General features: G+C 42.5%; 1 protein-coding gene across 1 annotated transcript in view; it reads left to right on the top strand.

The window, feature by feature from the left end:
- The first annotated feature begins 3,258 nt into the window (after window positions 1-3,258).
- PLCL1 (phospholipase C like 1 (inactive)) overlaps window positions 3,259-22,994 on the top strand; it is a 308,994-nt gene continuing 289,258 nt past the window's right edge. Inside the window, exon 1 of the mRNA XM_075180082.1 lies at window positions 3,259-3,651. Within this exon, the coding sequence (XP_075036183.1) occupies window positions 3,310-3,651 (342 nt within the window). The 5' untranslated portion in view covers window positions 3,259-3,309. The remainder of the gene's footprint in view (window positions 3,652-22,994) is intronic.

Genomic DNA, 22,994 nt, shown 5'->3' with positions numbered 1-22,994 from the left:
CTGCGCGAGAGGGCTTTACCGCGAAGGACCCGGTGGACGCAAGTCAGGGATGCCGGTAAGCGACCCTTGGAGGTGGACGTAGAGGAGAAGACGTTGATTGTGGGGACCACAATGGAAAAAGGCGGCGGAAATGTGGAGGGACAGAAGACGCTGGAGCCGGTGCCCGTGAAGAGGGCGAAGATATCCGGCAGCGCTGTGCCCCTGGAGGGGCTGAAGAGGTCCCCGATGGTGCCCAGCTACAAGAAAGAAGAGGAGAAGTACTCACCCGTCCATCGATCCAGCGGCGGTGAGTATAACTTCTTTCTTGCAGGTCCTGTGCGCGGGAGAAGGATGAGCCAATCAGGGCTCATCTTTCCCCGCTGGCCAATCAGCGGCCGGATGCGCGAGCCAATCGCGGCTCGCGCCCGGCCATTCAAAAGATTGGCGCCGACGCGAGCCAATCAGCGCTCGCGCCGGCGGATGACGTCACGCCGGCGACTATATAAGTCGCCGGGTGGCGCCATTTTGCCAGAAGTCCGTCGGCGGAGAAGAGAGAGGACGTCTCTTCAAGACGTCCATCAAGAGAGCCAGCAGCAGCGGCGGCAGGGGGCCCTTGTAAGGGCCGTGAGCTACCCTGCCGCCCGAAGACTTCAATCAAGCCGCCGGAGCGGAGATCGTCGGCGGGGAGCCCTTGTCAGGGCTGAGAGCGCCCCCGCCCCAGCTGCAAGTGGAGACCCAGCGCCGAAGCGGAGAAGAGGCGCCGCCGGCTGGAGGGTCTGGAAGACCCGCAGAAGAAAACAGAAGACGGCGTGTCAAGTTGAGTATCCTGCGCAGAGCAGGTAAGTATACTCAACGTAAATTCGGGCACTAGGCCCGTGGGCACAGTCGGGCACAAGGCCCGTGGCGCACTGTAAATTAGGGGCACAAGGCCCAGGGACCTGGGCACTAGGCCCCAACGTGGTAGTGGGCCAGTAGGCCGTTAGTATCTGTATGAAGGGGACAAGCCCCTGTTAGTTAGAGAGGGGGACTCAGAGCCCCAGGTGTACAAGGGCACAAGGCCCTTAGGTAGTTAGTGGCCTAGAGGCCATAGGAAGGCCATAGGGCCTGGTTAGGGGCTGGTAGCCCATCTGCGAGTAAGGGCACAAGGCCCCCATTCAGTTAGGAAGGCCACAGGCCTCAGGCAGGGGCTAGGACCCCTAGGTAGTAGGGCACAAGGCCCTAGTGAGTGGGCTCAGAGCCCTGGGTTAGAGAGGGGGCTGAGGCCCATTAGTCAGAGCAGAAGGCTCTGTGTGTAGCTGGGCAGAGACCCATGGTGTGTAGGGCATAAGGCCCTGGTGGTGTGAGGTAGAGGCGTGGGAGCCTCGTGAGAGTAGGCGCGGTCCTGTGTGAGGTGAGCACACGTGGTTAGGAGGTACGGTCGAGCGTAGGCTCCCGTGGTGCTGTAGCAACCTGCTGGTTGGCTAGCAGCGGTGTGTTCGGGTAAGTAGCGGCAAAGTACTGTAGACTGTATCTATTTATTCTGTCTGTGTGGCGAGTGTAGTTTACATTACAGTATTTTGGTGTGCTTTCTAACTGTGTCCAGGGGCAAGACGTCAGGCCCCCATTAAAGGTAGGCTCTTGTTTCCTGTGGTTTTCCTGTGCTAACCCGTGCTGTGTGGGGACAAGTGTAAGTAACAGCATACACATAGTCAGGGGAGAACACATGTAGTTTCCCTGTCCCTTAGGTCCCCGGGGTCACACTGGTACCCAGAGGGGGGTGGCTGAGTGAGTTGGTGGCAGTACAGCACACCTTGAGGCAGTTCCAGGGGCGGCCGTGGTTCTGATCAAGGGTCCTCAAGGCCGGTTCCGTGCAGGTGGACCTGTGGTTCCGGACGAAGGGACACGTGTGAGATACCCGAGTACAGGCAGTCGGGCGGTTCAGTTCGATCGGCTGTTCCGTGCGGCAGTCGGCCCGCGGGTTAGTGTGCTGTTTTACTGAGCCTCAGCCGGGCTTAAAGAACCCGTACTTGGGGCCTGTGTGTGACTCCATAGCAAGAAGGCAGCTTCTTGGTAAGACCTGGGTGAGGGGGTTAGGAACCGCCCTCCGGTTTAGGCTGTGAACACCGGCTGGTGTTCCCTGTAGCGTGTAACTATTAGTTCCGTTAGTGCACCACATTTAGTAGTCCTAGTGTTTGACGTAGTTGCGTTGCCGACCATTAGAACGTTGTTAGGGTCGGGTCGCCGTTTGTAGTTAGTCCAGTTTGTGGGTGCCATCTTAGTTCACGGAGAGCGTAGAGGGAGGCTGTGTGTCTTGTCATCCGCAGGAGTCGGGAAGGTGCAGGAGAACCGGATCGGAAGTGGGAGTGTCCCGGTGAGTATCACGCTCGATTCCTCCTTTCGGTTAGGCCCTCACCGGCAGGTGTGTGAGGCACTTGAGGCGGGATTAGTCCTCGGATTAGTCTTGGCCTTCAGTGCCTGTAGTCCCCCGCGTCTTGGCAAGAATAAACTGAGGAGGCGGCAAGGAGTTTGGACTGACCGTGTCCTTGTGCTTTGCCGTAGTCTCGGACAGCCCTTACCTGGTAGGCACGGCCGTAATCTCTGTCTCTATCTCAGAGGGACGTGATTGGAGGTGACTGCGGCTGCGGATCTGCTGGGATAGGATCGCAGCTGGGAAAGTGGAAGCGGACTGGAGGTGACCATCGTTTACAAGGTAAATTCTTTTGTGTGCGTCTGTCCCTGTCTTTTCCCCGCAGGGGGCGTTACACAACGCTGAAGGGGGGCGCAATTTAGGAATATTTTACGTTAATTTGGTTAAAATTAAGGGCTAGGGGGGGCGGCATTTGTTTTTCTCGCCCCTGGCGCTAGAATTCTAAGTTACGGCTCTGCTTAGTGAAGCCAGTGATACAAAGAGTAGCCTGACTGTGAGAAATGTTACATAGTGGTGTACATGCCCAAGCACCCCCAGAGCTAGCCACACTTATGGCAGTTGTCACCTCATCTTTACATCTTTGTCAGTAACCAACATTCCTGCATTGGTGAGGGGTACAGTCCCCCCTGTACTGGACTCTCGAAGCTGACTGTCATCAACTCTGCTTACACCTAAATTAATGTCATTCACCAACTCTCCTCAACACAGGAGCTTCTCTTCACAATATCCCCCCTCCCATGCACATGGAACTGTCACAGGATGGGATCGCCCATCGCAGTCAGCTGTCCAATCAGCATATGGCAGTATCCCAGCCCAATACTACTCTGCATCTGAACAGCTAATTAGCGCCTAGCTTTGTAACGGGCCAACCAATCAGATTTGGGTTCCAACCCCTGGCTCGCCCAGCTGTGCCCGGCTCCCTCATGCGGTGCTTGGTTGGTTCCCAGTTAAACACACCGGAGTCTCCTGCACTTTCTGTGTGTCTGTCAGCGACATGCAGCCGCCCCGGAGCTTGCTCCACTGAGCACCCTCCTCTAGCAAGCACTGTTCGAGCTTTACTGGAGCCGCCTCCCTGTCACCGTTTTCTATCAGAGCCCTCCGGGAATGGAAGTTGCGGGCCAGTGAGTGCCATGGCAGAGGGGCCGGACAGAGGTTGTGAACTGTGCCCGGAGCATGGCCGGGGCAGGGAACGTAGGAGCGGGGTCACTGAGGTCAGTCTGGTGGAAGCAGCGAAGTCTGCACCTCGGAGGAGCAGCATCATCAAGGTTAGTACCAGCAGAGCACTGGTTGTAAATGCTCTTGGCACGTTACTGGGTATTCATAGTACAACAATGGAAGCACAGATATTAAACAAAGTACCCATGTTACAGAACACCATGTATGTATTGCTATATTGATGAATACTACATCAGTAGTTATTAATACTGTTACAATCCTAGTCAGAGTGACACAGTGTTAAAGAGTATAGCCAGGTGTAGAGCACTAGAGGTTAAGCTCGTTGCACCATGGAGTACCATATCTGTAATGAAGAACAGCACAGCACACACTATTTAACTGCACGTTACGAACAGTATTAAGAGCACTTCACAGAGCAGATTAAGTACTACTGAATGTATGTGACATACATTGTTATGGCAATTGCTCGTGGTATCTTTTTTTCCCCCTAACACTATCCAGTGACCATAATGTAACTGTCTCACCATACAGTCCTTATGGAGCAGGCACAACATTCAGTATGCTATGAAAAGGATTCTGAAATTTATATTAGAAGTTGCCATTCACATATATGTGTAGCCACTGTATGCCTAACATCTAACATAAGACTTATTCCACATCAGTGTACAGTAACCTAATAAACAAGTGATCACTCAATACCATTGGACTAACAGTCGTGCTGTACTGTGGATTAAGTGGTACATGTTATTAAAATCTAAAGGCATTGTTAAATTAATAGAATGACTGTATCGACAAAATAAAGATCACATTACTCATCACTCAAGGAAATCTCATTTATATAGAACAATCTCAAAAACTGTTACCTGTTGTCAGAGCAACTATGTTAAAATATTTTCAAAATTACAGCATCATTTGCATATGCTGTTCTTATAGTGTCACACAGATTTGTTCTTCAAATGAAATTATTTGTATATTTATTTAAAACATAGTGATCTGTTTACAAAATGAATGACTTTTATGCAGATGTATTTTTTGGAATGACTAATTACTGTTTTTAAAGCAACACATCATCAATTGATGCCACTTAAGCTACACTACACCAGTATGTAATGTGACATATATTGGCAAACAAAATATTTGGCTAATGGACAAGCAAGTTAAGCATGTCATTTAAACTAAATGAAGGTAGACAGTGGGGTATATTTACTAAACTGCAGGTTTGAAAAAGTGAAGATGTTGCCTACAGCAACCAGACAGATTCTACCTGTCATTTTGTAGAATGTACTAAATAACTGGTAGCTATAATCTGATAGGCAGCCATAGGAAACATCTACACTTTTTCAAACCCACAGTTTAGTAAATATTCCCCAGAGTTTGTGTTTCTGGTTCAAAGCTGCAGAATAAGCATATCAGGACAGGAATACTTGCGCTAAAACCAATAAGATTGGCTTAGCATAGTGTTGCCCCTATTATTTTTGCTGCATGATATATGTGGTACTAGCAATGACCTTGCACTTCACCATCCTGAAAACATGGGAGATATTTAGTCCAAATTAGCTACTAAATCGCTTTTTTTTATTATTATTATAATTTTTTTGAAAAACACTAACTTATATAGTACTTGGTCCATTAAACTAGACGTAGTGGTCTGATTGAGCCACTGTGCCCGCAAGTTAACTGCTGCAGCGTCTGAATCACAAACAAGGCTCACAATGTATACAGATCACTTGTCCAGATATAATTTATAGTGTAAGCTTCAAGACATTTAGTAGGTACTGAGATCATTTGAGGGCCATTGCATTCTGATGTCAAATTTACAATTCTTGTGAGGTGTTGCATTATCTCCTGTGAGCGAAACAGAAAAGCTACTAAATGTGTACTTTGTCATATGTTTTGTTCTGGGGTTTTTTCATTTGTCATAAATAATAAATACAGTAGTCATAATTTCCCTTTGGGGTAGCTGGCACACATGGGTATGGACAGAGTTAATGCAAGAGACTTTTCAGTGTATCACTGGCAGGAACTCCAGGGCACAATAGATCTATCCAAGATCTGAAATGACTGGGCAAGTTCCAGCAAAGTGCTACAAGGTTGTTTTGATTGGATCCAGAAATAGAAAGTCACAGCAGACTATGTGGAGGTGTATTGCTGTGTCAAACCCCTCTCTGCTTCCATCATTCCTCCTCCCCAACCTCACCACCACCACCACCCTCTTCCTTCCAGAGCCTTTGCTTTCTTTAAACCCCTGGAGATTACAGCTGGTAATGGCTCCAACGGGGCTGTTATTTTCCTGATTACCATTATTATTTTCATACATTTATTTGCATACTCTCTGTTCCATATAGCTTGAGTGCTAAACACAGAGTGAGCCGAGCTGCAATTAACCCCTTCCTGCTTAGTTTTGTTTTTTAGAGGGCAGCAATGTGAATCTGCCCTTATTGAGCTTTTGGTAGTATGACAGCATTTTGAAAATAAATATACCTAATAGTACTGTACCTAGCAGTTATTTTGGCAGCCTCTCTACCTTAAACACTTCAATTCCAAAAGGTCTGACGTGTAAGGGGTTAAGAGTCTAGTGTTTGATCACCAAGATATTATCTGATTTTAACTTGGTCCCTACAGCTTCTCATTGTTGCTAATTAAATTCCCATGTTCTGTAACATCTTAAAAGCTTATAGAATTAGAGATCAATGTCACAGGCATTATTACTTGTTACTTTTCTGAAGGGAGATTTTGTCGCTTTTAGGGTCATTGGTAAAATAATTCCCACACTACAAGGGACAGAAATATCCATGTCCAGGAAGCTCTAGTTCATTTTCATGTTATGAAGAGATTTACAGGCAAAAACAGTCAGATTAGTTGTGTAGTTGATATCACTGTGCACCAAGTGGGCACATCAGTTTTTTTTTCTTCTGTCAGTGGAATATATAGTGTGTCATACGTCATTATGGAATATTAGTAGCTCTGTAAAAATAAGACATGGAGATCATTATCGGGATTGGTACATGAAAAGAGTGTTTCCCTTGTGATGGTTTTTAGGATATTTAATGGTGTATATTTTTATAAGCATCAATGGAACAATCCCTGGCTTTGTCATTCTAATGCTTTCACTGTTACAGAATTAGATTTTGAGATGGTTAGCAGCACAGCACTTGCATTTGTGAATACCATTGTTCTTGTGAAATTACCTCAGTTTCCATACATATATTTCTTAATGTGTATTTCTTGGGTTCTCCTCATAGACCGTGTGGTGTGATTACCAGCTACTTCAGAGCACTGCAAGTTTCTCTTGGGAGATAGTACAATTATATGCTTATTAATACATTGTGTAATACAATAGCAGCTGTGGATGTTGTCAGATTAATTGGAGGACAGAGGAAAGTCCTGGAGCTTTGATGGAACCCCTTGCTTCCTTTCAAGTTCAGTAAAACCGTTATAGTTGTATATTCCCTAATAATCCTAAAACTGAAGTCTGATTACTAGGAAAATAAGTATTCTGGGCTAAAAAAGATTTATGAGGACGGAAACCTCAGTTATCCTGAGAAAGCTGATGCACATGAGAGCATTAACAGATTCCCTGTAACCTAAATTATTACAAATCCAAACGACAAGAGCAAGCATTTGTTCTTTTGCACATTTTCTGCATAAATACACATGCAGTAGCCTAAAACCTAAAAGACATAAATTAAACCTACACACCCTTAATACATAAAGTTCAGCTAATGGGGCCAAATGCTAAATAATTGAATTAAGTGCAGATCCAAATATTGCATTTGTATATTTTTATATCCCTGTAAACTTGCCTACACTTCTAATTAATAAATTAAATCAATAGTCATATAAATTGATTATTATATAATACTAAGAACATCATTGTGTTTGTTTTCTTGTTGGATTTCAATGCACTCTGGCTGTTATGTTGCATCTGAACCAGTTGGGTGCAATTGGTTGCATGGGGCGGGGCCCCCCTGGGCCGGACCACAAAAACCTATTTTGGGCCAGTCTCTATTTTATTTCTTGGTGGCTGGCCCCTCCTCCGTGACCAGCCACCTTCTCCCATTGGCCGCAGATCCTCCGACTCCCTTCCCTCCCCACTTTGTGTCTTTTACCTGAGTCACATGGGACGCGCATCACGTGACAGATGCCATCCCATGTGTGAAGAGGATCACCTGCACAAGATAAGTGCTGGTGGGGGCAGGATGGTTGTGTGTGTGTGTGTGTGTGTGTGTGTGTGTGTATATATATATATATATATATATATATATATATATATATATATATATATATATATATATATATCTATCTATCTATCTATCTAATATAAAATTGCTTAGTGGCGTCTGTCTGTGTGTGTGTGTGTAAAAAAAACCAAGTTGCAGCGCCACCTGCTGGGCAGAGTTATACACTGACCTACTAAATTCTTAGTGTGTGTGGGAAAAAAATTCAAAAGGGCTGAAATTTGGTAGGGCTCAAACTCATTTTCGTGAGGTAATTTTACCTCATGAACACACATGTGTAGAGGTGTGCGTTAGTGTGTGTGTGTGTGTGTGTGTGGAAAAAACTATTTTCTCAGAAAGGGCTCATCCAATTGACCTGAAAATTTGGTGTACTGACATTATTTGACAAAAAAATTAGAATAGTCAAGTCAGTTAACTTCCATCACCCCCCCCCTTCCCCCCCGTGGGAGGGGTAGTAAAGGCTAAATTTACGAGTTGAGGGGTCAAACTCATTTTCGTGAGGTAATTTTACCTCATGAACACACATTAAAAAGGCCGCTTGCGTCGGGAACTAACGCTCTTCCCCTGAGGAGGCCTGGGCTAGGTCCAAATGCATGACAAGAACCTTTTTAAGACCTTAAGTAGTGTGTGAGGGGGCCAATGTATATAGTGTGTGTGAGGGGGCCAATGTATATAGTGTGTGTGAGAAGGCGAATGTATATAGTGTGTGTGAGGGGGCCAATGTATATATAGTGTGTGTGGGGGGGGGGGACGACAATGTATATATAGTGTGTGTGTGTGTGAGGGGGCCAGTGTATATAGTGTGTGTGTGTGTGTGTGAGAGGGGGCCAGTGTATATAGTGTGCGTGTGTGTGTCTAGGGGCAGTATATTAATATAATGTGTGAGGGAAGGGCATCTTAATTTAATGGTGGAGTGCAGGTTGGCTATTTTATTTGTGGGTGGTGGAGCAATTTATTAGTGGGGCTTATGAAGTTAAGATGGGGTGATTGTACTTTTAATTTAATGCTGGGGTGGTGGGAGAGTTATTAATTGAATGAGGGGCTATTTGGGAAAAATTTGGTCTATTTATTATATGTGATTATGAATTATTTAATGCCTGGGAAGGTTGTGGGAAATGGTTATATTTGTTAAACATAAATGCTATTTACTTTATTGCTGGGGCTGTTTTGAGGGAGGAAAATAGGTTTGTTTATTAAATGGGAATACTATTTAATGTTGGGAATAGGTCTATTTATTAAATGTGTATGCTATTAATTTAATGTCGGGGCTAGTTGGAGGGAAGTAGATCGATTTATCAAATGTGAATGCTATTATTTTAATTTTTGGCTGGAGGGAGGCTTCATGAAACATGGGTGTTATATTGATAAGTTTCTAAAGTTCATGCTTCATATACCCATTTTTTTTCCAAATAGGTCCTCCAACATTCCAGGATCCAGACAAGCAGGAACTGATCAAAAGACACCAGCAGCCACAAGTGGTGAAAGTGATAAGAACAGGTAGGAGAGAGGAGGACAGTCTGCCAACTGCCAACTGTCCTGAATCTGTTGGAGCAGTCCCGAATTTTGGTGACTGTCTCGCTTAGTCAGGATTTAGTCTGACTACAAGGACAGTTGGGAGGTATGTCCTGCTTCACACTGTACTGCTCATAAAGGCAGAACTGCGTGCACTTAACAGTAGTTAGTGTGTCCGTCTGCCTCTCTGCCATCTCCTCCTGGATGTCCTCTCGATTGCTCAAACTTAACCTCGCCAAAACTGAACTCGTAGTCTTTCCTCCGCCTCACACCTCGCTCCCTTCCGACCTCTCTATCACTGTCGACAACACATCTATCTCCCCTGTCCCCCAACTTCGCTGCCTCTGTGTCATCCTCGACTCCTCTCTCTCCTTTGGCCCCCACATTCTCTCTCTTGCTAAATCCTGCCCCTTCCAGCTGCGTATCATCGCTCGCATCCGGCCCTTCCTCTCCCAAGATGCCACCAAATGTCTTATTCACTCTCTGATTATCTCCCGCTTGGAGTACTGTAACCTCCTCCTCACTGGCCTCCCCCAATCTCATCTCGCTCCCCTTCGTTCTGTACTTAATGCAGCCGCTAGGCTAATCTTCCATTCTCGACGCTCCTCGTCTGTCTCCCCCCTCTACCAATCCCTTCACTGGCTCCCCTTCCCCTACAGAATCCTCTTCAAGCTCCTCACTCTTACCTACAAGGCCCTCGCCAACTCCACTGCACCCTACATCTCCACCCTCCTCTCTATTCATGCTCCATCCCATCCCCTCCGATCTGCCAATAACCGTCGCCTCTCTTCCCCCCTTATCACCTCCTCCCATGCGCGTATCCAAGACTTCGCCCGCGCTGCCCCCCTCCACTGGAACAAGCTCCCTCCCTCCATTAGAACTTGCCCTAACCTGTCCAGTTTCAAACGGGCTTTAAAAACCCACCTTTTTCTTAAAGCCTTTCAGTCTCCCACTTAACTTCCTACCTTTTCTTCTGCCTCTTCCCCCTCACTCCCTTTCCCTCATAGTTATCCTCTGTTCCTCCTTCTCTCCCTCCCTCCCCCGTGTCTCTGTCTGTCTACCCCGCCCCTTAGATTGTACGCTCCTTTGAGCAGGGTCATCTCTCCTCCTGTCTCCACCACTTTCAACTATGCTCTCCAGCTATCAGCCCTCCTCCTCGAGGACCCTCTTCCCCCCGTCCCCGTCCCTCCATCCCCTCTCGCTCCCTCCTCCCCCTCTGGGAATTTCCCTGTCACCCGGGCCCTCCCTCCTGGGCTCCTTCGTATGCGGACTCTCCCCTTCCCCTACCCTAGCGTTGAGCTCATTGAGTTACTGTGATTATTGTTTACTCTACTGTGCTGTCTCACCTTGTATTGTAATTTTGTTTGTCCCTGTACGGCGCCACGGACACCAAGTGGCGCCCTATAAATAAAAATTCATAATAATAAATACAGTATTGCCTGTGTATTTATTTAAAATGATAACCATATTACATCGTAGGGGTCCCCCCCTGTCTGAAGTACCCTGGGCCCCCCAGAGCCATAATCCAGCTCTGGGCCAGAGTGTCAGATTGACACCTAATGCTCTGCTCCTCCTACCAGTAGCACAGCTGGTATTATTTGTTTTAGGTTAACCCTAAAACAAATAATAACCCTATTAGTATATAGTCCAATGCAAAAACAAGCCCTTTTGCTGGCAAAAACATCAGGTTTTAAAGCAAAAGGGCTTTTTGCATTTTGATAAATTAGCCCCTGTGTTCAGTACTGTAATAGAGCATTATATAATCTATTGCTATAATATGATTTATACCCAATTATAATCAGCTAGGTATGTAAAAAAAAACAAAAGGGAGGGAGAAGTAACATATAAAATATTAAAGGGCTTTTTTTTTGTTTTGTTTTCATTATTTAAGATTTATCATTTATAATAATAAAGTATCGCTGGGTTAAACAACACTGAAATAGCCTCTTTTTATATTGATAAATATATATTGCACCGAAGACCCCCCCTTTAAGGATGGGGCGCTACTTATGGGCCTGTGTAATGTGCTTGTCCCCCGGGCTAAAGTCTGCCAGCCAGCCCCAGGCATGGGGTACAATTGTAAAATAGTTTTATTTGGATTTATTTATTAGAAACATAGGGAAGTTTGCAGTACTGTAAATATATGAGTAAAACAGTTTATATTCAGATGTGCTTACAAATTTGTATATATTGCTTACAGACTAAATCCGTGTACAACTGCTGGTAAAAGCTATGGTATGATGGCACTAGGCAGAACTACTTTTGCACTCCTTCTGCCTTGTGCAATCTGTAAATTACCCCCAGTGACTGGATTGCAACAGGATTTCTGACAGTGTGGCAGCTTCCAGTTTGCAGGAGGATTCAATGACTAAGGTGTATATGAAATCTATTTGTGGTAGGAGCAGCAGGCCACTTTATAAAGACTGATAACCGACGTAATCAACATTTTCTCGTCAGGTTCAGAACTACACCAGGGATAAGCAAGTTTTGGAAATGCAGTTGTTCCTGAACTACATTTCACATGATGCTTTGGTCAGTTATGAGAGGAGGATTAATGCCAGATCTGAAGTGTCAGGGGTTTCCATAATGGACATACAGTTTCATCTTTCATGTGAATCTTGCTTAAAATGAGCCTGCCAACAACTATCTCAATTGAGTAGCCTTTCTGAGTCTATTTCCTTAATACTAAATATATATGTGGTTCCACAGTTTATAGAATAAATTGTTCCCATGTGTAATGCTAATCGCCACTCTGCCTTTACATTCCAGGATGGAACAGTGGAGCATACCTTGCTGGGAAGCACTGGCAGGTTATTGTTATGTATGTTACTAATGTAGAAAGGAAACAGGTAGTGACAAAAGCTGCTTGTTCCTACCTTATTCTATTAGTACTGCCTCCCCTGCGGGTGGAAATAAGGCTGATTTATGCATCTCTGGAGTGGCTCTACAAGTGATGCACTCCAGAACTGCTCTCAGCAAAGGAAACAGAGCTACAGCTTTGTAAACAGAAGAGGCCACTCTGAGAAACTCCTTCCCCTGTTAGGAAGCTGCTGTCAGCTCACCTGAGAATCCTGTTTTATGCCACCTTCATACCAAATGCATTAATCCTTACACTCCTTCAGTCCTGAGATACAAGTTAAAGCACAATCTTTTGGATTTTCAATGTTTTAATAAAACTCATTAAAAGCATTTAAAGTCTTGTTCTGTATAACTAAACCCTGCATCCAGTGGGAATATTTTTAAAGGGTGTGACGTACAAGTTCGTTATTTCAAATCAGACATAAGTGATGTACACTTGCTGTATTAATTATGATACATGCTGCACGGTAATATTTGTAAGAGTATTTAAGGTAGGGTTGCCAGATCCGCAACATCAATCTAGATATATTCTTTCTGCCATTTTTGCTGTGTAGACATGGAACATACATGTGAACTAAATGAGGTGCATCATGTAGTATGTCTGGATTTACATGATTGATCTGGTAACCTTATTATAGCATCTATAGTAGCTTCATTGCAGCATATGCAGGCTTGTTAAATCACCACTTTAATTATTGACATATTTAAAGGTTCTATTGCTAATTAAAGGGCACCTATCCTGTACACATTGGAGGCAGACAGACGATATGTGGGCTGTACCAATAGTCGTAATAAAGTAGCCTGCACTAGCAACCAGTGGCACTTCATGAGGCACTGCTTCAGTTGAATTGGATTGATAGCCTGCATTTTCATTAATTAAGTCCACAATACAGCTGCCCATGCAGTGTGTATAGGTGACAATCATCATCCTCCTTTATTTATATAGTGCCATTAATTCCGTAGCACTGTACAGAGAACTTACTCACATCAGTCCCTGCCCCAGTAGAGCTTACAGTCTAAATTCCATGCCCCAACACACACAGAGAGACTAGGGTCAGTTTGATAGTAGCCAATTAGCCTACTAGTATATTTTTGGGTGGAAACTGGAGTACCAAGAGGAAACCCACGCAAACACGGAGAGAACATACAAACTCCACACAGATAAGGCCATGGTCGGAAATCGAACTCATGATCCCAGTTCTGTGAGACAGATGTGCTAACCACTAAGCCAATGTGCTGCCCACTTGTACTTTACTATATGATAAGATAGAGATTGGTGCCAATCAGCCATATAACCTTTTATACCTGTCTGTAATTGCAAGGATGAGTAGGTAATGCAGAACATGTGGAGCTCATATGTTTTAAATTGTTGACCTGGCTGTCATATTGCTAAGTGCTACACATCATATTTGCATAACACTAATTTATTAAAAACCAATGCTTGTGTTTTTTTTAATCTATTGTTGTATTTTGTGTTTCTGTGGCAGGTAGCATGAGTTCCACATATGTGGCTCTGTTATACCTCTGGCAAAGACACTGTTAACCTTCTCGGCTTATATTAATAGCTTGCAAATAAGGCAGATATAATTGGTTTGGCTCATAGGAGCTAGCCTTTCTCGCTTTACTGTACATTCGTTCCATGCTCATAATGGTTCCGCTTTTCTCTCTTATTGGTAATTAAAGCACTCCGCTACAAGCAGTGTGTCCCCTGTCTCTGACTTTGCTGCTGCTGCATGAGCTTAACCCTTTCCTAGCTGAAAACTGACAAATAACTGCATATTGTTCAGGATTATTTGACATTTCACAGAAACAACGCTTGATACTCACAAAGAGCTGATGTGTTTAATGACATAAATTATGAAAACCTAATTCTTGCCAGGTGGGAATGGATAGTGCCCATAAGGGAGAACACCAGTCTCCTAACAAAAAAGTAATTAGTGCCTGCCTTTCCTTGGGATAATTAATCTACTACTTGTCCCTGACAAAGTCCTGCTCAATCTATTGTGAAGGTTGGCGGCCTGGAGAATGTTCAAAATAAAAAACTGTTGCGCAGAAAGTCTGACAAATGACGTGTAACCTATTCCAAGCATAGTGGCCCTCAGGTGAGAAACCATAAGGGGAGCTCTCTATGATGAGCCTTATTCTGTGTACAAATGCAAAATTGAGATATTCTAGCAAACCTCAAGATATAGAAACTGAGCATTTTTGGCAGTGTTTCCAGTTTAGCAATTGTAGGCACAGCCCTGAAACACAAAATAATTTTGTCGCCTAGCAGCAATCATTTGAGGGCCATGGATTTAATGGTACACCATTTCATCATCATCATCATTTATTTATATAGCGCCACTAATTCCGCAGCGCTGTACAGAGAACTCACTCACATCAGTCCCTGCCCCATTGAAGCTTACAGTCTAAATTTCCTAATACACACACACATACACACACATACACACATAGAGAGAGGCTATGGTCAATTTGATAGCCGCCAATTAACCTACTAGTATGCTTTTGGAGTGTGGGAGGAAACCGGAGCACCCGGAGGAAACCCACGCAAACACGGAGAGAACATACAAACTCCACACAGATAAGGTCATGGTCGGGAATTGAACTCATGACCCTAGTGCTGTGAGGCAGAAGTGCTAGTCACTTAGCCACCGTGCTGCCCCATTTGCTCTATCTAAGCATTTTTGAGATGAGTAAGCTCATATAAGCCATTAACTTGAGCAAAAGTTGACACGTGATATAAAGGCAATACTGACAGAGGCAGGTTCGGGGGCAGGGGGCATATGCCTCCCGAGTCGGTCCCATTGTGTTCTACTTTGAGTAGGAACACTGGGGCACCTACAATTTTTTTCCCTTTAAAATGTTCCTAATAGGCTGCTGAGTGAAATCTTGCCCCCTGGGCTAAAAATTGCCAGCCCTCCTCTGAATACTGATGTTCACTTACACTCATGACTTAATAAATAAATTAGTAAGATATTAAAATGAGTATTGAGTAGAGTATGAAAAGTCTAATAATTAGAAATACAATAGTCAAAATAACATAAAGTAGATTTTATTAAAGACGTGTTCTCTGCAGCAGTTTAATAATATTAAGCAATCATCACAACTATATGTACAAAACCCATAAGCCTTTTCTGTATCTCCTAAGCTGAGTCTGTAAGCAGATCTATAATCTGCATTTCTAATCTTGTTTTAATATTTCTTAGCCGCAGCAACATGATTACACACTTGCAGTTCGTGACTTTTTTCTTTTGTTAGAACAAGTTGTAATAACACAATTCTGAGGAAAGATGTCTATGTATTGCACTACAACTTGATAAATATATTATCTAGTCTGATATCTTTTTTGTTTGGGTGTATATTACTAGATGACATCCTCTGTGGTTTTAAGTGCTGCCACTTGAACATAGGAGCACTGAACGCTGCCAAGAACGTATCCTGTGAAAAAGCAAAATAAAATGTGAAAAAGCTGATGCAAATAGGCTACTCTGCCATATTATGCCAATACTCATGTATTTAGGGATACATCTAACCACGTTGCTGGCCAATGAGATTTCTTTTACAATGAAAAATATTAATGGGTAAATTTATGAAGCTGCAAGTTGAAAAGTGAAGATGTTGCCTATAGCAACCAATCAGATTGTAGGGGGTAAATGTATGAAACGTTGATTTTTGCAAGTTTCCGGAAATTGTCAAAACTTTACAAGCCATTGCCGCTTTAAATTTCCCCTGCAAAGTTGCTGATTTCCGGCGACTTGCAAAAATCAAGCTTTCATACATTTACCTCTAGATGTCATTTTGTAGAATGCAGTAAATAAATGACAACTAGAATCTAGTTGGTTGCTATAGGCAACATCTCCTCTTTTTCAAACCAGCAGCTTGATATATTTACCCCATGCACTCTATCAGACCATGATAACAGTGGAGGTGGCAAGAAGGAAGGTCATAGTTATTGCTCCGTCACCTGTAAGCACTTAGTATTGCATTGAAATGCCAGCTTAAGCCAGACAGACTATCCACCAGACAGCACAATCATTCTTTGTTATGCATACGTTTCATTTGTTCATGTTTAAAATATTAAAATTTCACACTTCACGTTTATTTTATGTTTGTGTATTTTCTGAGTAAAATGAGGGATATGGTAAAGTCTGTTTGGGAGTGTTTTACTAGTAGGCAATGGTTGATAAAAAAAATACCTGGTGGAGAGAGAGAGAGAGAGAGTTACTCTATACCTTTATTTTTAAAGCGAGATTTCCCCCTTAGTCTCCAATTGAAAATTTCTCTTGAGTTTGCTGGTGCTATATAAATAAATGTTATTTAAAGGGCCTTTCCAGTGTACATTAAGTTGTTTTAAATTTCTCTTCCATTCAGCAGCTGGTTTTATTTCTAACCCTGCTTCAATCACCCTCTTTTCCTTGGAGCTCAGAAATTGTTATGGAACAGGTCTGAAAAAGCTCCATTCAATGTAGGCACTGGGACCTTGCTGGACTGAGCAGTCAGGGCCTAAAAGCCAAAAAATACCCATAGACATGGCAAAGAGCCAACTTTACTTTATATATATATGTGCTTTACATATACACAGTATAAACATACATAACACACACATACATTGAAAATATTACATAATTTACAATATCTTGCTAGCAAAAAATAAGATATCCAACATTGCCAAAATGTTCATAATAATAATAATAATAATAACCAACCAAGCTCTTACTTTGCTGCTGTGTCCAGCGGAGGAGGGTTCAAAGGGTACTTACAGTCTCTCCACAGTAGCTCACGCTGCTTCTGTCTTCACAATCGCTGTGAAGGGATCTGTTGAAGTCGGGATAATAAAAGACATAAATAGCCAACATATATCAAAATCTACTGACAGCGCATCAATTAGCTAAATACCTCTATGTCCCCAGAGAGCTGCCAAGAACAGAGAAATCCCAATCTCAGATACAGTGAAAAACAATATAAAACGTCCAGCACTCAATCAGGATAGTCTAGTTACAAATATACATTATTGTATAAATAGCCAACATGCCCCTCAGACCTCTTCACATTACCACCAGACCTCACCAAGTGCCCCTTACATACACATCAGCCTCTCCACATGCCTCTCAGGCTCTCTACTTGCCCCATATATGCCACTTAGCCTCCCCACATGCCCCATATATGCCATTCAGCCTCTCACCACATGACCCATACATGACATTCAGCCTCTCACTCGCCACGTTCAGCCTCTCACTCACCACATGCCCCTTACATACACATCAGCCTCTCAGGCTCTCCACTTGCCCCATAAATGCCACTTAGCCTCTCGCCACATGCCCCATACATGACATCCAGCCTCTCACTTGTCCCTTGCTTACTTGTCACACAGATGCTGGACCTCACGCAGTGGATGGAGGTAAAGCAGACTACACACTCTCTTCCTCCTTCCCTGATTGGATAGCAGTCATCTCGTGACCTCCCTGCGTTATGCAAGGAGGTCACATGACGCAGGCTGCTGACAGATGCGCTGAGGCTCTTGGCCGGCTGAGTGATTTTCTGTGGCTGTCAGCAGTGCTCTGGGTGCTGACAGCCACAGAGTATCACAGAGCCAGCCAGAAGCCTCAATTTTAAATTCAAAGAGCCGCGGGTTGGCCACCCCTGAAATAGTGGCTGAGAAATGCCCATCAAAGTGGGGTGATTGGGATCATATAAGACATCTGCTGCACAATACAAAAACAAGTCAAATTAAACACTCTCATATTTATAATAAGATACAAATTTGGTGCCAGTGGCGGATACAAGGAGGGACGATCGTGGTAATCCCCCTGCAGGAGGGGCACTATATTCTTGTCCCTGTCGGCTGAGAGGCAAACAGAGATCCTGCCCTGTACACTCTGATTTGTGTTTTAAACATAATCAGAGTGGCCGAACAGCATCCCCTTCCTGATCTCTGCTGGCAGTGACAAGAATATAATGTGCAGCTGCAGAGAAAAGGGGGACCGGGCACTAAATCCCTCCCCCACAAGAAAAATTGTAGGTCCGACCCTGTTTAGTGCTGTCTGTATGTATTCAAGAAAACATTTTCCCTGCTGTAGTCTAGCTATTAAAATACTTTACTAAGGTGCCCCTGCTTCTGCGCCATTTTACCAGGGGGTACCTGTTCCTTTCACCACCAATCCAAAAACCACAGGGTGAGTGGGATCTTACTGTGAGATTACTGCTCCTGCTCAACACCCCCCTCCCCCGACTGCTGCTATTCAAACGTTTTGTATTAGAACAGAACTGACAGAGCCTGGGGTAAAAAAAATGCAGATGACCCAGTCCAAAGTAGCCCACTATAGACTGGCCCGGGGGGCAGATGCCCCTTCCCCCCCCCCCCCCCCCCTCGCCACCCAGCCCAGCCTGCCTCTGGTAGTTAAGCTTATAAAATGCATCCATCAGTTGGAGGAACGCCTGAAAAACTAGTTGCACCTCCTAATCTAAAGGAAAACACTCTTCAAGATGTATAAACAGTTTGTCCTTGGTTGGCATATCAAAAAGCTTCCATTGCGGAAAAACAAATAAGATGTTCATTGACAATATTTAAGAAACAGAGACTGTTTTCATATAAAAATAAGCATTACATTAATTTATGTCTTTGTTTAGACTAGTTTTAAGAAATATTGATTGTAAACAGCAATTTGTTGCTATATTAGTTCAAAATGAACTTGCACTTCCCCTCTTCATGTCATAGGTTTGCAGACAGAAAGTCAAGCTACTAGACAATTATTATATAGACCGGATCAAAAGAGTATAACTGCCAAATGAGAGAGCGTTCTGAAGAATAGTGGATCTAACTACTCCACCTACTTTACCAGAATGTCCTGGAGACTTCTGGGGAGCATTTACCAGCCACAGGGTGGGTGATGATATCAGGCAAATTGTGCTATCAAGCCCTGCCCACCTTAATAGGCACCAAAGTTTATACTGTGTGCGACAAGAAACTTGAGCTTTTTCACCTACACTTAAGGTACAAGTTGTCCCATATTAGCTATTCTAAATTTTCCTCTTGTGCATCCAGTATAGATAAATGAGCATAGAGTTATAATATAAACTGTAATTTGAAATAATCCATTAGTAGAGGACACCAGCATTTCAGTAGCAATGTTATCAACCATCTAACAGCTGAAAAGCGCATATTATCTTCACCTAAATCTATCAGTATAAAACTGAACAGTCCTTTGTGAAAAAAGTGGATACATTGTATACACAAGAATGCTCTTTCAGACTAGCGAGTAATCTACAACCTAAGCTTCATAGAATAAATGACTAAATCAAAACTCTCACAGATGTGCCCGTTCTCTTCTGTCAGCAGGCCCTGATCGGTGTAACATAAATGAATCCCTCAAAATTGGGTACATTCCCAGGCAACAATAGGACATATGAGACTTTTGCAAAGAGAGAATTAATACCCGATACACAGCAGGACTATAAATTCTGTTTTATTTTCCTTGTACCTTCTCAAATATGATATTGTGCACAAAATGCTCCACTGGGTGACCCTATATTGGGGAAACAAAAACAGAAGCTGCACATATAAAAATATACATTGACACAATAGAGAATGGTATCGGGTATATCACAGTGTTGGGCATATGAGAGTACTGATACTCAGATGAAATTTTAATGCTGGAAGTCTTTTCAACAGTCTGACCTTCATGTTTCACTATGAAACGAACTGAATGATGCCAGACCCCAAATGTTGAGACCTCAACATGTTAGTGTGCCGTTGTTCTGGGACTCTAAGTGTGCCGTTTAGGATCCTAAAAATTGGTGATTCTCAATGGAATATATATATTGCATATACGAGAATTGAAGGACCCCATAAAACCAAATTCTAGGGCCATACTTGGGGTCCCGGCCAACAGATCGTGCTTTTCTGATATGCTGCATTATGCTACCATTACCTCTCCACCTCATATCCTGTATCACTCATCACATTTAATTTGTTTTATGCCATAAGTTTATGTGTAAATAAATATTATAAAGTCTGCATTAGAGCATCATTTGGAAATGTTCCTAGTAAAGGGCTTGTAATTTACAGAAATATATTTCTTTCTTTTTAACCATTAAACGTGTCACTTTTATAATAGTGTTGGTGGTTTTTTTGTTACCACAGAAAGCTATCCATTACCACTTGCCTTGGAAGGTAGAAGGCTGAAATAAGTGTGTGCACTGATTTTCCTGTTTGATTAATTCCCTATCCAGGAAATTCTTTACTGAAGCACTTGTACATAGTAGTTTCCTGACATGTAAAAAGAAGTTACACAAAGTTGCAACAAGCCTAGTGTAGTTAGTATGTTTCTCCGTGTCAGGTGTGCTGCAAGTCAGTACTGGCTGCTGACTCGTTCATTAAACAATGTCAGGTACTAGTGGTGAAGCCTGCAGGCAAAAGTTTTTCCTCTTTTTATTTGGCAATCGTATCTACATATAATGCGTCATTCACTGAATTCTATCTGAGGGCTGAAATCTATGTCGGCTCTGACACTTATTGTTATCCATGAAAACTGTACTGTTTCAGAGTTTCACAGCAGATCAGAATCTTTGTTTTCACTCTGTCCATTTTACATTGCTGTTAGTTTTGCTGATATATAAGTGAATGTAAGAATGTTCACTGAATGCAGACTTTGAATCAATATATCTTATCTTTCATTTTACCTGTCATCCACATGTGAAACTGCTCATCAAATATACTGTTAGTAATTTGTCTGTATGAACTTTTGCAATACTCCTTTTTATTTCTACATCACAGTGATACAGTACAATGGTAAGAGCCTTCTGAAATGTAGAGGACACTCGTTAGTTTTATTTCATTTTGATACAAAATTGATACATTTATTTAAAATATTCTGTGTTTTTCTGCTGCAGTCCGTTGGGAAAAAAACAACTTACAAGCTTATTACAGCTGTTTGTAAACTATCTGCTTGTGAGCTGGAGATTGACTGATTTATCAGTTTAGTTTGAAATGATAGTAGTCAGTATTAACACCCCCTTCTTTTGCTCCCTACAATAAAAATTGGCAGCAAACACATACTTCTGCTATTTTTTGATTAACTTTGTTTAGTGATTATGTTAATCCCCTAAACCACAAAAATTAAATTTTTCAGGTATAAACCACCTAACATTCCACTGCAGCTCTGTAAAAAGAACAAAAGAAAAGAATGACCTTACCAAATCATTATAGATCATTATAGCCACTCCCGCAATCTTCAAACAGTATCCTAATTGTATCTGATGTAGGTCAAAAGGTGAACTAAAAATCATTTGAGATATTGTGAAATCCCTGCCCCTGTAAGTGAAACCATTAATCTATACAGTGCATTTGTACAGAGCAAGACTACAATCCTGCCACTCACACTCTCTCTGCTCTATTAGAGAAGCAATTCACTGCTAAAATTGCCCTATGCTACACAGTGGTGAGACACATTTAGTTAAAAATATCACTTCAATTATTTCATATATATTATTCAGCTTAGTAATGCAAGGATTTTGAAATTGTGTTCTTATTTGTTGTGTAATGACCCAGAGAACATTCTTGTTTTATCATTGTTATTTTAATGAATTGTTATCAATCAGTAATTGTCGTCAAACAAAATACAAATTGGTGTCTAAACATAATATTGACAGGTAAGACATGGATTTGACATATGCACTCTCTCCAGCACATTATCAATCCCATCATAGTGGTTAAATGTGACACATACAGTCATGTAGCCTGAGTGGGGCACTGGGGTATAATTCTCAATGATGGCCAAATATGTACTCGTCTAACATGTAATTGGTAAATGTCTTTCCTGTTAAATACTGCACTGGGGTCTAAGATTTAAATTATTGGCTACTGAATTCTATATTATTTTGCCAATACCTATGATATTTAAGGTTAATATTGTGCTCAAATTGATGGATTTTAACACAGGTTTATAACCAGTAATACAGCTGCACATTTAAATATGGTTAACTGGCATACTAAAGTTTGCTATTTAGGACTTTTGTTATTTGAGCATTAAATCAGTGGGTATGTTTTTGTGATGGGTGAGCATGAAATACTCTGTTTTTAACACAACACTACATTGGTAATTCAGGGTTTAGATTTAGCAGTTCAGTTAACCTGCTTGAATAATACATGATCATTTTACTTGTTTTTTAAGACACTTCAAATACTGACACAGAGGTCAAGATACCAGTAGTCAATAGACATGTGATTGTGAAACATCTTTACTACAACCAATTTTAATGGCAATGGAGCCAGTTAAAGGCAGTGTATTTGTTTGCGAATCAGAGCTTAGTAAATTGGTAGCCTTGCAGTACATGGGCAATTTTTTCTATTGCAGTTGTATCTCTAAAGACAGGTTTTAAATTTTATTTCTGCAATCAATTAATCCCATGTATGAATGAGTGCTTAAATTGGGTACTTCTTTCGCTAATTAGCTGTAAGAAGCAGATTGCAAGAGGCTGAGTGTTCTGTGGTTTTATTTCCTAGACATATAATACTGGTCCTTGCCTGTAGCATGGAACAACTGCTACTAAACTGGCTGCTGATTAAAGTAGGATGCAAACATCTGACTTTTACGCAAAAATGTATAGCATTTAAATGGACATATACTTTGTTTATGGGGCATGATTACTTTTTTTAATTTTATTTTGGTTTGTGTAGTTGCTGTAACCATTTATTCATTCTTTCTTTGTATGGACATCTGTTTATAGTGATCCAGTGAACTGCAAATTTAGGCTTTTAGGCTGTGTCTGTGGTCCATTAAATCTAAGCTGTGTTCAGTCACATAGTAAACAAAGTCTATGAC

This window comes from Mixophyes fleayi, chromosome 7, assembly GCF_038048845.1.
Source record: "Mixophyes fleayi isolate aMixFle1 chromosome 7, aMixFle1.hap1, whole genome shotgun sequence".
NCBI lineage: Eukaryota > Metazoa > Chordata > Amphibia > Anura > Limnodynastidae > Mixophyes > Mixophyes fleayi.
Note: the sequence above shows the minus strand (reverse complement) of the source record. Positions and strands in the feature narration are given on the sequence as shown.